The 16,562-nt window shown below is 38.7% G+C and overlaps 1 protein-coding gene across 1 annotated transcript in view; it reads left to right on the forward strand.

Annotated features, from left to right (window-relative positions):
• Nucleotides 1-11,075, forward strand: part of Adgrg4 (adhesion G protein-coupled receptor G4) — a 109,584-nt gene extending 98,509 nt beyond the window's left edge. The window contains exons 24-26 of the mRNA XM_058586650.1: nt 3,175-3,276; nt 4,383-4,550; nt 10,869-11,075. Of these exons, the coding sequence (XP_058442633.1) occupies nt 3,175-3,276; nt 4,383-4,550; nt 10,869-11,047 (449 nt within the window). The 3' untranslated portion in view covers nt 11,048-11,075. The remainder of the gene's footprint in view (nt 1-3,174; nt 3,277-4,382; nt 4,551-10,868) is intronic.
• The last annotated feature ends 5,487 nt before the right edge of the window (nt 11,076-16,562 follow it).

The following is a 16,562-nucleotide window of genomic DNA, read 5'->3' on the forward strand; positions in this document are numbered from 1 at the left end:
GAGTGAATGCTGCTGAATTCATCCCCACAGTTGTGTGGTTACACATGGAGCTAAAGCCCTGGGGATAGTTAGTGAAACATGTCATTTTGTTTAGCCTCCAGATTGCTGCCTCCCACCTGGAATCAGAATCTCTCAGGGCTGGAACCAGGGGACCAAGATCTTCCTAATCCAACTCCTCATCAAGTGACAATAAGTCACTGAACCTTTCCTGGCACAACATTCCATAAATTTGATGTAAATTTCCTATGTACATATATGAATATACCACAGTGAATCTCACCATCATGTACATCCATAAGAAATTAGTTAAATAATAACTATGGGTAAAGGGCAGAAAGATCAATAGAGGGAAGGTAGCAGGAGGTGAGGGGAGAGGAGGGAAAGGAGAGGTACTGGGGTCTGAATTAGAGCAACATATATCCTGTGCTTGCATATTTATGTCAAAATAGATTCTATTTTCATGTGTAACTGAAAAGCAGCAAAAATTTAAAAAGAAAAAGGAAAGGAAGCCCCACCCCCCACCCAGAAAGAAAGCTCAATATCCCATAAAGCAGAGTATTTAATTTCTCCTTCTCCTTCTCCTCCTTCTCCTTCTCCTTCTCCTCCTCTTCCTCATTCTCCTTCTCCTTCTTCTTCTCCTCCTCCTCTTCTCCTTCTCCTGTACCAGGGATTGAATTCAGGGGCATTCGACCATTGAGCCACATCCCCCAGCCTCTTTCTGTATTTTGTTTTGAGACATGGTCTTGTAAGTTGCTTAGGGCCTCACTAAGTTTCTGGGGCTGGCTTTGAACTCATGATCCTCCTGCATCAACCTCCCAAGCTGCTGGGATTACATGTGTGCACCACTGTACCCATCCAGCATCTTCTTTACCCAAGAGTAGTATAGTATGGTGGTTAAGAATGTGGGCTCTACAGTCAGACTGCCTGTGTTCAGTTCTGATGCTGCCAACTTAAATATTAGCTTTGTGACCTGGGTCAAGTTTACTAGATTTCTTGGACTCTGAGGTCTCTCATCTGTAAACATGAGACTAATAACACAATGCCTATCACAGAGCCATTGTTAGCAAACACTAGCTGTGATTTATTATTTTCTGGCTGTTCTGTAGCTTCCTTGCATTGCTCCTGGTTCCAACCTGGCAACCACAAAGAACAGGCATAATTTCTCCTTTTGATGACAGCCTTTTCAGAACTGTGACTAATGCTACCAACCTCTCCTCACCCTGCATTTCTCATCCCAAGAATTTTCTTATCTGGATACAACACTCCAGCTTTTCTACAAGTTCATTTCTATCCTTGTTTATTTTATTCTTTTTTGAGGAGGTACCTGGGATTGAACTCAGGGGCACTCGACCACTGAGCCACATCCCCAGCCCTATTTTGGATTTTATTTAGAGACAGGGTCTCAGTTGCTTTTGCTGAGGCTGGCTTTGATCTCACTATCCTCCTGTCTCAGCCTCTCCAGCCACTTGGATTACAGGTATGCACCATCATGCCTGGCTATTATTCTTGAATATTTCTCTTTGTCATCATCCTCTTAAAACAAAGCCTCCTAAACTGAACTGGTAGGAGCTATGGTCAACCCATGGCAGATGGCAGAGACTCTTACCTGCCTCAGTCTAGATTCTTTACTTCCACTAAGGCCCTAGCTGAAATTGTCTTTGAACACATTTACTGTATTGACTTGTGCTCAGTTTGCAATGAGTTAAGATCATTATGTTACTAATCATTGATGTGCATAACAACTTGCCATATAGAGAGCAAGCTGAACACTGCCCTGTATGCAGAACAAAGGTTTTTGAACTGGCCTTGGGACCAAAATACATATTTTGAGATCCAAGAAGGAATTGCTAAGGTTGTAGAAGGCTGTGAGAGTTTACACTTCAAGTGCTTTGGAGTCCAAATCATTGATAATCTATTGAGCTGCCACACAGAATACTGTAGACAAAAGGGAAGGTGATATGAGATGGAAAGGAAACATACCTCTCCCCTTCAAAGACTTGGCACTTAGATGGTGAGATGGAAAATCCATGGAAAGTTATGTGACTAAACAGGGCAGATATTATGAGAAATTAAGCATCATGGGAGTTCAGGAGTGGTAAAGGTGAGTTCCAGTTTGAGGCATCTGTAAAGGCTTTGTGGATAAAGACTTTTGGCATGGACCATAAATAAAAGTGAAAGTATCAACAGGAGTTATTTCTGCCAATTCCACCACAGACTTTTGGAAATCCAGTTGTCCCTCCGAGGACTTTGCAACAAGGATCATCTTAAGTCCCAATTTTGCATCCCAAGGAGAATGATGGGGTAAAAATTGGCTCATACTGCTCATAAATGCCTTTGGCACTCTCCTCCCACTTGTGGGACAAAATCAGGGCAGTAGAAATCAAGGGCATCAGATATGTGTTTTCCACATACTGTAATTGTGGAAAGATGATGTGTATTAGTTATTTATGGTCGTGTAGCTAATTACCCCTGAATTTTTATTATCTCATACAGGGTATGAGGGTCAGGAACTCAGGAGCAGCTTAGCTGATTATTTCTGGTTCAGAGACTCTGATGAAGTTGGAGTTAAGCTGTCAGCTAACACTGTAATCATCAGAAGACTTGACTGGGACTTGGGGAACTGCTCCTACAAATGCCCACTCACATGGCTGTGGACTAGAAGATTCAGTTCCTTACCATGTGGTCCTCTCCACAGAGATGCCAAGATATCCTCAGGACAACATGCTTGACTTTTTTAGAGTGAATGATGGGAGAAAGGGAAAAAAAGAGAGAGAAAGGGAAAGGGGGCAGGGGGAGAGGAAATATGACTTTATTATGTTTTATAACCTAATCTTAGCATGTCACTGCCATATTCTGTTGAAAGGAGACTGCACAAGAATGTGAATGACTGGATGTGGGGAATCACTGAAAACTATCTCAGAGACTGGATATCCTAGCAGCTCTTATTTCTAATGGTCTAAGATAGATAGCAATCTAGGGGAAAAGGAGTGGTGGACATAAAGTTTTGATAACAAACCTTTTTGCCATCACTGTCCTTATAAAAGCTAGAAAAATGAGATCAGAAATCGGGTAATGGCCCTGGGGCTCTTTGGAAATAGCATTGACAAGAGCAGCTTTGTGTCTAGTTATTGGTTACAGCTGATGAAAAAGACTGACCTCCTTCTCCTGGCTTAGGATTCCTCATTTTTGTGTTTTACTGTGTGATGAAGGAGAATGTACGAGAGCAGTGGCAGATACACCTCCGTTGTGGGTGGTTGCGAATGGATAACTCTTGTGGTAAGATGCCAGTCTGGGTAAGGTTTTGAATTTTACATGTTTTACAAAACTGATCAGATGAACCTATCTCCTAACTTGAGTTCAAACAGTATCAGCATCAAAATACAGTCTGTTTCTCTGACCTGAAAATGATTTGTATTTTTACACTAAGATGAATGCAGTCAAGTGAAGAATGTGACTTGGGTCATACATTAGCCTAGTGGAGCTTTTGTTTTAGCCCAGATTCCTTGGATCACTTTTCCTCTATGCCACATCACCACTGATTCAATCAAAATAGCATTGATTGAGTGCCTGCTGTGTTTAGGCACTGGGTCACAGGAACTTCTGGCCAAGTAGCCAACAGTAGATTGAGAAGATGTGAAAAGCAAAGAGTGGTGGTGGTGGTGGAGAGAACTTACCAACATGCCAAACATGTCTGGCCAGTGGGCTGCCAGGATGGTTCTTCTGATGGCCTTCTCAGTAAAGTGGGAGATGTAGTAGATGCTAATGTTGTCTCTTAGCAGTGGTGATTACCGTGAGAATGTCTCCAGTACAGGCAAGTTTAATTTTTATATATCAAAAGTATCTTCCATCTAACTCTAGCAGTTGTCTCAGTCTCAATACAAAGCTCAGTCTGCTTCCCTTAGGGAAGACTGCATTTGAACTCTAAGATTCTATGAGTACCACCAAGATCTCCTTCCTTTATACAAAGTGTATCTGTGACCTGTGGTCCTTATACTGTAGGGAAAGCAGGTCTCCTTGGTAAGTGCTTTGACTTTTCCTTTGCCACACATGATAGTACGAACTTACCTCTCATGACTTTGTAGAAAAGCTAACTCTTAGAATGAACAAGCACTGTGCATTGAGCTTTATATTTCCCCCTGTTTTTATTGATGTATTACAATTATACATAATAGTGAGATTTGTTGTCATATATTCACCCATACACACAATATAACACTATAATTTGGTTAGTATCATGCCCTATTATTTCCCCTCTCCATCACTTCCTCTGTCCCCCAGGATTTTATATTTTAGCAGGACTATTGTGGTATCATAAAAGTCATTGATTTTAAGTGTAGAGTTTGATAAGCTGTTATGTTTTAACATTTTTTGCATTATTTCAGATGGAAGTAGCAGGTGTGGGTTAAATGTTGGGTATAAACAGAAGAGACTGAAGAAAAGCTTTGAGCACAAATTGTTGGCAGCATCCCTTAAATCAACGGCAACAAGCTCCACTTCCAAGTCTTTAGGCTGTGTACAAGGCACTCCTTCAGAAATGATCTTCCCATACGGTGAGGAAAAGGCTGTGTTGCTTACATTTATAGCCCAGTGATACTGAATTAATCTGAGACCATGTAGTAGGTCTTAAATAATACTTCCTGTTGAAACCTGCACACACACACACACACACACACACACACACACAGAGCTTTAGTCAGATTTTTCATCACTGTGACCAAAAATCCTGGCAAGAACAACATAAAGAAAGAACAATTTATGTGGGGCTCACAGTTTCAGAGGTTCAGTTCATTGACAGCTGACTTCATAGCTCTGGGTCCAAAGTGAGGTAGAACATCATGGCAGAAGGGTGTGGTAGAGGAAAGTAGCTCAGAACATGGCAACAGGAAGCAGAGAGAGCTCTGCTCACCAGGAACAAAATATAAACTCCAAAGTTATGCCCAAGTGACCTACCTCCTCCAGCTACACTCCACCTGCCTACAGTAACCATAACCATTGACCCAATTCATAAATCTTAGTGGATTAATACAATGGTTAGGTAACAATTGTCATAATCTAATAGATTTCACCTGTGAACAGTCTTACATTGTCTCACACATGTACTTTTAGGGGACATCTCATAACCAAACCACACACATACGTACATGTACACATCTGGGCTCATTCTTGGCTGAGAACATGTATAGAGAAGCACTTAGCAAACTTAATATGTACAAATCTGATGAGTTATTACACTAATGGGACGACAGGAGACAGGTTAGAAAAATTCATGGGAGTTAAAAACAATTGTCACAGACTGTTGAAAGCACAAGAACCTAGACATTGTATAATCCTGTTCCCTAATTTTACAGATGTGAAACATTAATCAGGGTAAAGGAAAGTGCCTTAAGGACAGTCATTCTGTTCAGCAGCAGCAGACTGGGACCAGAAATAAGGTCTCCTGGCTTTCAGGACTAGTGCACCCTACCAAGATTACCCTTTGAGTTACATGTTCACCTTGTTCTATAGGAAGCAATATTTATAGGTAGAGACTAGAGATGGAGCATTGGGAGAGAAAGTGTAAGGAAAGGATGGGTCTATAGGCTAAAACAGAGAAAGGTAAAGTGATCAAGAACTTAACAACTTTAAGTTGATGTGATGACATTGCATTCTGTACTTCTTTTTTTAAATTTTTTATTGTTGGTTGTTCAAAACATTACAAATTTCTTAATATATCATATTTCACACTTTGATTCAAGTGGGTTATGAACTCCCATTTTTACCCCATATACAGATTGCAGAATCACATCAGTTACACATCCATTGATTTACGTATTGCCATACTAGTGTCTGTTGTATTCTGCTGCCTTTCCTATCCTCTACTATCCCCCCTCCCCTCCCCTCCCCTCCCCTCTTCTCTCTCTACCCCCTCTACTGTCATTCATTTCTCCCCCTTGTATTATTTTTCCCTTTCCCCTCACTTCCTCTTGTATGTACTTTTGTATAACCCTGAGGGTCTCCTTCCATTTCCATGCAATTTCCCTTCTCCCTCCCACCTCTCATCCCTGTTTAATGTTAATCTTCTTCTCATGCTCTTCGTCCCTACTCTGTTCTTAGTTACTCTCCTTATATCAAAGAAGACATTTGGCATTTGTTTTTTAGGGATTGGCTAGCTTCACTTAGCATAATCTGCTCTAATGCCATCCATTTCCCTGCAAATTCTATGATTTTGTCATTTTTTAATGCAGAGTAATACTCCATTGTGTATAAATGCCACATTTTTTTTTATCCATTTGTCTATTGAAGGGCATTGAGGTTGGTTCCATAGTCTTGCTATTGTGAATTGTGCTGCTATGAACATCGATGTAGCAGTTTCCCTGTAGCATGCTCTTTTTAGGTCTTTAGGGAATAGACCGAGAAGGGGAATAGCTGGGTCAAATGGTGGCTCTATTCCCAGCTTTCCAAGAAATCTCCATACTGCTTTCCAAATTGGCTGCACCAATTTGCAGTCCCACCAGCAATGTACAAGTGTACCCTTTTCCCCACATCCTCGCCAGCACTTGTTGTTGTTTGACTTCATAATGGCTGCCAATCTTACTGGAGTGAGATGGTATCTAAGGGTGGTTTTGATTTGCATTTCTCTGACTGCTAGAGATGGTGAGCATTTTTTCATGTACTTGTTGATTGACTGTATGTCCTCCTCTGAGAAGTGTCTGTTCAGGTCCTTGGCCCATTTGTTGATTGGGTTGTTTGTTATCTTATTGTCTAATTTTTTGAGTTCTTTGTATACTCTGGATATTAGGGCTCTATCTGAAGTGTGAGGAGTAAAGATTTGTTCCCAGGATGTAGGCTCCCTATTTAGCTCTCTTATTGTTTCTTTTGCTGAGAAAAAACTTTTTAGTTTGAGTAAGTCCCATTTGTTGATTCTAGTTGTTAACTTTTGTGCTATGGGTGTCCTATTGAGGAATTTGGAGCCCAACCCCACAGTATGTAGATCGTAGCCAACTTTTTCTTCTATCAGACGGCATGTCTCTGATTTGATATCAAGCTCCTTGATCCATTTTGAATTAACTTTTGTGCATGGTGAGAGAAAGGGATTCAGTTTCATTTTGTTGCATATGGATTTCCAGTTTTCCTAGCACCATTTGTTGAAGATGCTATCCTTCCTCCATTGCATGCTTTTAGCCCCTTTATCAAATATAAGATAGTTGTAGTTTTGTGGATTGGTTTCTGTGTCCTCTATTCTGTACCATTGGTCCACCCGCCTGTTTTGGTACCAGTACCATGCTGTTTTTGTTACTATTGCTCTGTAGTATAGTTTGAGGTCTGGTATCGCTATACCGCCTGATTCACACTTCCTGCTTAGCATTGTTTTTGCTATTCTGGGTCTTTTATTTTTCCATATGAATTTCATGATTGCTTTCTCTATTTCTACAAGAAATGCCGTTGGGATTTTGATTGGCATTGCATTAAACCTATAGAGAACTTTTGGTAATATTGCCATTTTGATGATGTTAGTTCTGCCTATCCATGAACAGGGTATATTTTTCCATCTTCTAAGATCTTCTTTTTCTCTCTTTAGGGTTCTGTAGTTTTCATTGTATAAGTCTTTCACCTCTTTTGTTAGGTTGATTCCCAAGTATTTTATTTTTTTTTTTGAAGATATTGTGAATGGAGTGGTTGTACTCATTTCCATTTCAGAGGATTTGTCGCTGATATACAGGAATGCCTTTGATTTATGTGTGTTGATTTTATATCCTGCCACTTTGCTGAATTCATTTATTAGCTCTAATAGTTTCTTTGTAGACCCTTTTGGGTCTGCTAGGTATAGAATCATGTCACTGCAAATAGTGATAATTTAAGTTCTTCTTTTCCTATTTTGATGCCTTTAATTTCTTTCGTCTGTCTAATTGCTCTGGCCAGTGTTTCGAGAACTATGTTGAACAGAAGTGGAGAGAGAGGGCATCCCTGTCTTGTTCCATATTTTAGAGGGAATGCCTTCATTTTTTCTCCATTCAGAATGATGCTAGCCTGAGGCTTAGCATAGATTGCTTTTACAATATTGAGGTATGTTCCTGTTATCCCTAGTTTTTCTAGAGTTTTGAACATAAAGGGATGCTGTACTTCGTCGAATACTTTTTCCGCATCTATCGAGATGATCATATGGTTCTTATTTTTAAGTCTATTGATGTGGTGAATAACATTTATTGATTTCCGTATATTGAACCAGTCTTTCATCCCAGGGATGAATCCTACTTGATCATGGTGCACAATTTTTTTGATATGTTTTTGTATCCGATTCGCCAGAATTTTATTGAGGATTTTTGCATCTAGGTTCATTAGAGATATTGGTCTGTAGTTTTCTTTCTTTGAAGTGTCTTTGTCTGGTTTAGGTATCAGGGTGATGTTGGCCTCGTAGAATGAATTTGGAAGTTCTCCCTCTTTTTCTATTTCCTGAAGTAGCTTGAAAAGTATTGGTATTAGTTCCTCTTTAAAGGTTTTGTAAAACTCTGCTGTATACACATCCGGTCCTGGGCTTTTCTTAGTTGGTAGTCTTTTGATGGTTTCTTCTATTTCCTCAATTGATATTGATCTGTTTAGGTTGTCTATATCCTCCTGACTCAATCTGGGCAGATCATATGACTTAAGAAATTTATCGATGCCTTCACTATCTTCTAATTTATTGGAGTATAAGGATTCAAAATAATTTCTGATTATCTTCTGTATTTCTGAAGTGTCTGTTGTGATATTGCCTTTTTCATCTCGTATGCTAGTAATTTGAGTTCTCTCTCTTCTTCTCTTTGCTAGCATGGCTAAGGGTCTGTCGATTTTGTTTATTTTTTCAAAGAACCAACTTTTAGTTTTGTCAATTTTTTCAATTGTTTCTTTTGTTTCGATTTCATTAATTTCAGCTCTGATTTTAATTATTTCTTGCCTTCTACTTCTTTTGCTGTTGTTTTGCTCTTCTTTTTCAAGGATTTTGAGATGAAGTATGAGATCATTTATTTGTTGGTTTTTTCTTTTTTTAAGGAATGAACTCCAAGCAATGAATTTTCCTCTTAGAACTGCTTTCAATGTGTCCCATAGATTCCGATATGTTGTGTCTGTGTTTTCATTTATCTCTAAGAATTTTTTAATTTCCTCCTTGATGTCTTCTATAACCCATTGATCATTCAGTAACCTATTGTTCATTCTCCAAGTGATGTATGCTTTTTCCTTCCTTCTTTTATCGTTGATTTTCAGTTTCATTCCATTATGATCAGATAAGATGCATGGTATTATCTCTACTCCTTTATATTGTCTAAGAGTTGCCCTGTGAGATAATATATGATCTATTTTTGAGAAGGATCCATGTGCTGCTGAGAAAAAAGTGTAACTGCTTGATGTTGGGTGGTATATTCTATATATGTCAATTAAGTCTAGGTTATTAATTGTGTTATTGAGTTCTATAGTTTCCTTATTCAACTTTTGTTTGGAAGATCTGTCCAGTGGCGAGAGAGGTGTGTTGAAGTCTCCCATGATTATTGTATGGTGGTCTATTAGACTCTTGAACTTGAGAAGAGTTTGTTTGATGAACATAGCTGCACCATTGTTTGGGGCATATATATTTATGATTGTTATGTCATGTGATGACATTGCATTCTGTACTTCTAGTTGGTCCATGATGCAATGATCTTGGTTGACTTTCTTGAAGACCAGAATAGATCCCCGCTCACACACAGATAGACCACCTTTGTAGCCATTCTCTCACCCTCTTAGTGCTGATAGTATGACTGCTCATCCACTTGTATTTTTTTTATTATGTTGGTTCCAAAAAAACAGCTGTTTTCCAGAGCTGAAGCTCATCTGGAAGTAGTCTGGTGGATTTTAAAAAGCACTTAACTTTGTATGGGAAAGCTAGTAGTGTACATGAAAGAAACCTTTCCTTGGCCACAAGCATTTATCAGACTCTAGCCAACTAACTTGTGGGTATGTTCTGGTGCTCATATGGAGGCACAGGGGAGCCACAGCACAGAGAAGACCTGGACTGTGGAAGCTAGCTCCTTTCTGCATAATAGTTGGGGCTGATTGGATGATATCATTTTCGCCAAAGGATTAGTTAGTATTGGTTCCCCTGCTGCCCCTGGAGTATATTTCATTAGCAAATAAATAGTCCAAATGTACACATATTTTTCTTCAGAGGAACAGTAGCAATACATGTGAAGGATTCTAATATTGTTGTACTAAGCAATAGACCTGGACAGCCAAGGGGCCTGGGACCTGTCTCAAAGTGAGTGACAGGTAGACCGCCCCATGTTCTAAAATTGAAGTTTGGATGCTACCACCCAACATGTGGTAGCCAAAAGCCAGATTCCACTAGCACAGAGTGAAAACTCATACTCTTTTTAACACCAGACAATCTCAACTTTGAGAAATAGCCAAACTTCCAGTGTAAGAATATCAAATCCATAGGGAATATTAGATATTCTTATTCTACTTTCCAAGGCCTCCAAAGTTTGGCCATAAATATCCTCCCCTAGGTTAAGTTTAAGATCAGTAACACTGTTTATCACAATGGGGAAGAACGCTTTTGCCTAAACAATATGCTGTCAAAACAAATTAATTCATTCCATATTTATATTAAACCATCCAAAGAAAGCAACACAATGTTCACTTCTTTTATTTTCTTATATACCTTTATTTTATTTATTAATTTTATGTGGTACTGAGAATGGAACCCAGTGTGTCACATGTGCAAGGCAAGTACTCTACCACTGAGCTATAGCCCCAGCCCTCTTTCCCTTCCTTTCTAATTGTTCATTCAATCATTCAATACAAATTTTTCATGATTCTACCATATGCACAGTTCTTAATGCCCCAGCTGAAAAATATTCTTGTTTTTGTTAATGCAGATGACATGGATGAAGATACCTACTGTTTTTCTTCCTTGGGTTGTGAAGTTATGCCTGACTGTGCAAGAAGAATATTACCTATGGAAATCAAAATGAATTCCAGCCACAAAGATTTTTTTTCAATAAATCTCAGCAGAGATGCTCACCTCCTCCCACCTCTGGGCTGGGAAAAGTGTTGAATTTATGAAACAATGTGCTCCAACCTCCAATGAGATAATATTTGGTGAATATTAAAGTTGTAATAATTCTATTCATTGTTACAATTGTTTCTTTTTTTAAAGATTAGATTGGAGCCTTTAGTTATGGTACATTAGGGGAGAAATGTCTACAACATTTTGTTCCAAAAATGTTAACTGTGTGCATCCTAAATGAAAATAGTCAAGATTGGGGGCCTTACTGTCCTGCTCTGGGAGACAATTGCAGATGGCCAATGTATTGGTATCCCCAGCTGGCCTGACACACAAAGGAGAAGTAGGTAGGAAGAGCCACAGGTCATATCTTTTTTGAGAAAAGAAAACTGCCTTGTTTGTCTGTCATGACAAAGCACCTGAAATCCTCATTATTCAAGTTATATTTTGATTGAAGCCCCTTATTAAAATGCAAACATGTTTTGTGAAAAAGGTAGCTCATCAATCCACAGACACACATGAATTTCTTAGCGGGGACTAATTTCTCAGCTAAGACAGCCCCTTGGGAAACAGTAAACAGGGTCCTGAAGAATGTAACAGCAGGAAGTGTCTGAATCTGCCGTTTCTCCCTTGGGAGGAAGGGGCAGGTCAGGGTGAGCAGGACAGTAGGGGAATGGAAGAGAGAAAGATCAAAGGTGACAGAACGAGCAAAGATGAATTTTGTCTGCTTTGCATCCTTTGGTAAGCATGATAAGAGTTCTTCTTAATCCCATCCCAAATACTACCACTGCAGTTTCCCAGCCAAGCATGCTGCTCACATTCGACCTTGGGTACAAATGAGGAAAGAAATGAACATTCTGGAAGGATACACAAGCAACTGGTATCATTGATTTGCCTTCAAAAAGAGGGACTGTGTATCTGGCTGCAAGGGAAAAGAAAATTTACTTTTCCCTCTGTTTCTATATATCTTTTGAATCTTGAACTGAGAGAATATATTACTTCTTTGAGCAATAAATAAATGAATACACAAAGAAAGTTAATCAAACCCTTCCAATGAGAAAGAAAGATAAATCCTTGGGGTTTAATACTGCCAATCAACTTCCCTACAGTCCTTATGAATGTGTATGATGCAGTGGACTGTGGAGACAGCAGAGCTGAGTTCAAATCCAGCTTTGCCACTTCCTAGATTTGTGACCTTGAGAAATAACAATAATCATACAATTGAAGTGAAGCTTAAATGAGATGATGTTCTCAAAGTTTTCTAGCACAGTGGAATACATGATATGTTAACTACTTTCTACTCACTACCTGCTTACTACTCACCCCCTGTTGGCCCCACCCACCATATCTATTCCATTAAAGGCAACACACTGGATCCTTGAAGTGAAAATTTATGTTGACTAACAAACAGTCTGGAGTTGGTGCCAGTCCCTGGTATAAAGTTCTTAAGTCTCTCTTGCCCCTTTATCAGCTCACATAATATTGAAAACATAGGTAGGCTCTTAAGCCCCAGAATATCTGCCATTAAAATCAGTCCTCTTGTCTATGAAATGTTATCATAAGGAAATCACACATCCATTGTAGCCCATATGATTTCACGTGTACTTTGAAGTGATGGTGTATGTGTGTGAGAGGAATGTGTGTGTGCACATGCGCATATGCATGCACGTGTATGTGTTGGTGAAGGGACTAACCTAAATGATGGCCAAAATGTCTTGGATGTTACATGCATTGGAACTGGCAACATTAAGTCACCATCATTCAAAAGTGGATTTAAGGACAAAACTTAGTTGTAGTTAACAAAGCTACAAATACATGCATTCTGCAAATGGTTTAATTTGGGGGGATCATTTGGTTGTTAAAACGCCCATGATTGTATTTATTTTCCAGACCCTGGTGTTTCTGCTGTGCTGTTGCAGTGATAAATGTGCAGTCTGTCTCTAATGACCTGATATGCTGTCAAAAACAGAAATTTCATGATTCTTGTCATGCCTCCTCCTGTTAATTAGTAAAACATAGGTTTTCTGAAAATTAAATGACAGTTTGAGCTTGCAGGGAGAACACTGATTAAGCAACTTTAAGGGTATCCTTTCATTTTTTTCTTGGGTCCATAAGATGGCTGACACTTTTGTGAAGATGGAAACAAATAATTACAGAAAAGAAACCCTAGGACTTTTTTGTTAAAAATATCATTTGTTCTTTTAATATATACATGACAGTAGAATGTATTTCAAAATATCATATATACATGGAATATAACTTCCCATTTTTGTGGTTGTACATGATGTGGCTCATGTATTCATATAGGCATTACTTTCTTTTTTCTTCATGTATAAACTTTGCTTTATTTATTTATTTTTTATTTTATTTTTTACACATGGAGCACAACTTTTCATTTCTTTGATTGTACATTATGTAGAGTTATACCATTAGTACAACCATATCCATACATAGGGGTAATGATGCCCATACCATTCTACCATCTTTCCCTACACACACTCTCCCTTCCCTCCCTTCTTTCCCCTCCTTCTCCTCTGTTCAATCCAAAGTTCCTCCATTCTTTCCTTGCCCCTGCCCATTATGGATCAGCATCCACTTACCAGAGAAAACATTTTGCCTTTGGTTTTGGGATTGGCTTACTTTGCTTAACATGATATTCTCCAATTCTGTCCATTTACCCATAAATCATAAATGCCATAATTTCATTCTTCTTTAAGGCTGGGTAGTGTTCCATTGTGTGTGTGTGTGTGTGTGTGTGTGTATCACAGTTTCTTTATCCATTCATCTATTGAAGGGCATCTAGGCTACTTCCACAGTTTGGCTATTGGATAAGGCAGAAATCTATTTCTCAATACCCAGGCAAATATTCTTTATTGAGTACTGGCCAATGAATTTACAGAGCCCCTTGGAGCTTCAGGGCACAAGCTCTGGCCTTTCACTCTCTGCTGTGACTGCCGGCAAGCTAGCAAAAAAACAGAATGGTAGTAAACTCTCCCTGAAGTAAGTCTGAGGATGCTCTTCCCATGACTCTAATATTTACTGTTTTGTAAGAAATTCCGAGGGTCATAATGACCATCTGTGATGGCTCATGTCCCCTGCACCCAAGGATATGGGAAGATTGGGGAGCATAAAAAAAAACGGAGGAGGCAAGTTTTGTATATTCAACAGCTTAGGGGTCTATGGTTTAACTGGTTTGCTCCTGATCCTAACCTTTAAGCATTTAGGGAACTCAAGGAGTTGGGAACAATGGGCAGAGGACATATTGATCTCTGTTGATGAGGCAAAACAAGTGAAATGGATTAAATTCATACTTATAAAGTCTGGTACTTCATAAGCACTTCATAAATATTTGTCACATACATGTCAGGATATACAGGAATGAACGGTATAAAATTGTGAGGTGAGAAAGTAGGATGGGAAATGAAAGTTTTCAATCTCTCAAAAGCAGTGTTTCTCCAAGAGGAAAGGCTGTTATAATTTTTAAAGACATTGTGTTTGGGGGCCTGGGACAGTTGGTGAGGTAGGAGGCACATGATATTTAATCCTCTCTGACCTGCTTTGTTTCAATGAGGACCACGTGGTGAGAACACCATTGTTTTCCCATTTCCTGCCAGATCCTGTCAATAGATAAGATTCTTTTCCCATATCCTTAGCTGCATTTGTGGAAAGTCTTCATCTTTTCAGTGTCTTCTTAGAAATTTTCCTGAGAAAGCAGAAGAGGTAGTATAGGAGACTGCTTGTAGAATATTATTCTTAATCCAAAATCATAAACTAAAATCCCTTTTTTGCATCAACAAACAAGTGGGCAATTTAAGTACAGAGAAGAGCTTTGATATAGATCAAAACAATCTATAATTAAATAAGACAGATAAGTCAGTCTTATTAAACAACTAGCCTGTGTCCATAATATTTAGATAAAATAAAGTTTCAGTGAATGTGGCTCAATATCCAATAAGCAATAATTGTACATTGGTGCATATGAAAACTCTTCATCAGGGACCTATTATCAGAAAGGATCAAAGAAATTGACTGAGAGGGCCCTAAAAGTCCCCTCAGTTTGATGAAACTTTAGATAGATTCCTTTCTGATAATAAGTCCCTCGTCCCCTTGGAGAATTTAATTTAGAACCCTAGGAAGTGTTAATCCTTTCTCTGGCTGCTTTAAGATGTAGATCCTCTCCCAATCCATAACCAGTTAAAATTTAGGAAAGGCTTTCTGGAGGATTTGGAAGCCATCACTTTGAAATGTAATCATCTCCCAGTCTCTCTAGGAAGAAAGGAGCCCAATATATTCAAGCGCAAATTAGCAAATGTAGATGGCCTAATCTCACTGACAACCATTCCCTAACTGCTTCCAGAGATTTTCCTCTTGCTCACCTCAGTACTTGGAAACTCCCCCATCTTTTATTTCAAAAGTTGAATTTAAGCTATTCCTCCTACTGCAATAGTTTTGAGCCCTATAGCAATCCAAATGAAGTCTAGTTTGTCTGTTTACAAAAATAATAAAATACATGTGTATATGAAAGCAATGACAGGATTTTACATATCTAGTGTTTATCATCTTAGTTCTGTGTAAACTTACGTTTCCCATTAGCATGTAAGCTTCATGATGGCAAGAACTTTGTCTGCCTTGTTTCCAGGTGTACTGTCAGTGCCCAGTACAATATTTCAGTCCATGTTCTTTGGTTGCCAGCAAAAGAAATCAAATGTCTTTAAACTGAACCATATTGTCATTTCCAATTAACTAAGAAAAGGCACTATAATGAGTTTTCATAACGAAAATAATTTATGGAAAGGTTAAAGGACAAGGCTTGAAAAAGGACAGAGATCTACAAAGCAGGAACCATGGGGATAATCTCCAAACAGGGAAAATTTCTCATAAGGAAACTACTCCTGGGATGGAGAAGCAGTAATTTCTTCCATCTCATGTTACTAATGTAAAACTCACAAATGTTTCTGATCAACTAAGCTTAAAATCTGTGCTGTACTGAGCAGTAAGAGGAGGATTGTGGCAGGAAAAAATCTCCAGGGAGCCTTTTGTTTTTGATAGTGCTAGGACAGAAGTTTGGATTTATCATCTCACCAAGAATAGTCACACTGTGGAGAAGTCATTTTACAACAAAAACTTAGGGTGTGTTATGAATGAATAGAAGGTGAGTATTTAAAAACACAGTACATCTACTAAACACAGTGTAGGTCTGAATATATTTTAGTTGAGTGGATGGTTAATTCAGTAACATATTTCCTCAGTAAGTGTGCCGAAGTGCTTAGAAGAGAAGATTTCTCCCCTCCTCAGGTCTCATTCATATATTCACTTGCTTTTTTAAGGCTCAAGTGAATCAGGAAGAGATAGTTCAAGATAAGCTTCTCAGAAAAAAAAAGATAAGCTTCTCATGATGATAGAGAAGAGTGCTATTAGAAAAAGTGATCTTTAGAGATCTTGGGCATAGAGATCTTGAATGAACATTGATATATGAAAATGTGCCCAATTATTTGTCTGTGTTACTGCCTTGACCCATCTCTTCAGATGAGTTCAAAACATTACATTTTTTGAAGATTCTTCACCA

The sequence above is a fragment of the Marmota monax genome, unplaced genomic scaffold (assembly GCF_021218885.2).
Source record: "Marmota monax isolate L192 unplaced genomic scaffold, Marmota_monax_Labrador192_F-V1.1 WCK01_AAM20220418_F8-fsc00333, whole genome shotgun sequence".
Classification (NCBI taxonomy): Eukaryota; Metazoa; Chordata; class Mammalia; order Rodentia; family Sciuridae; genus Marmota; species Marmota monax.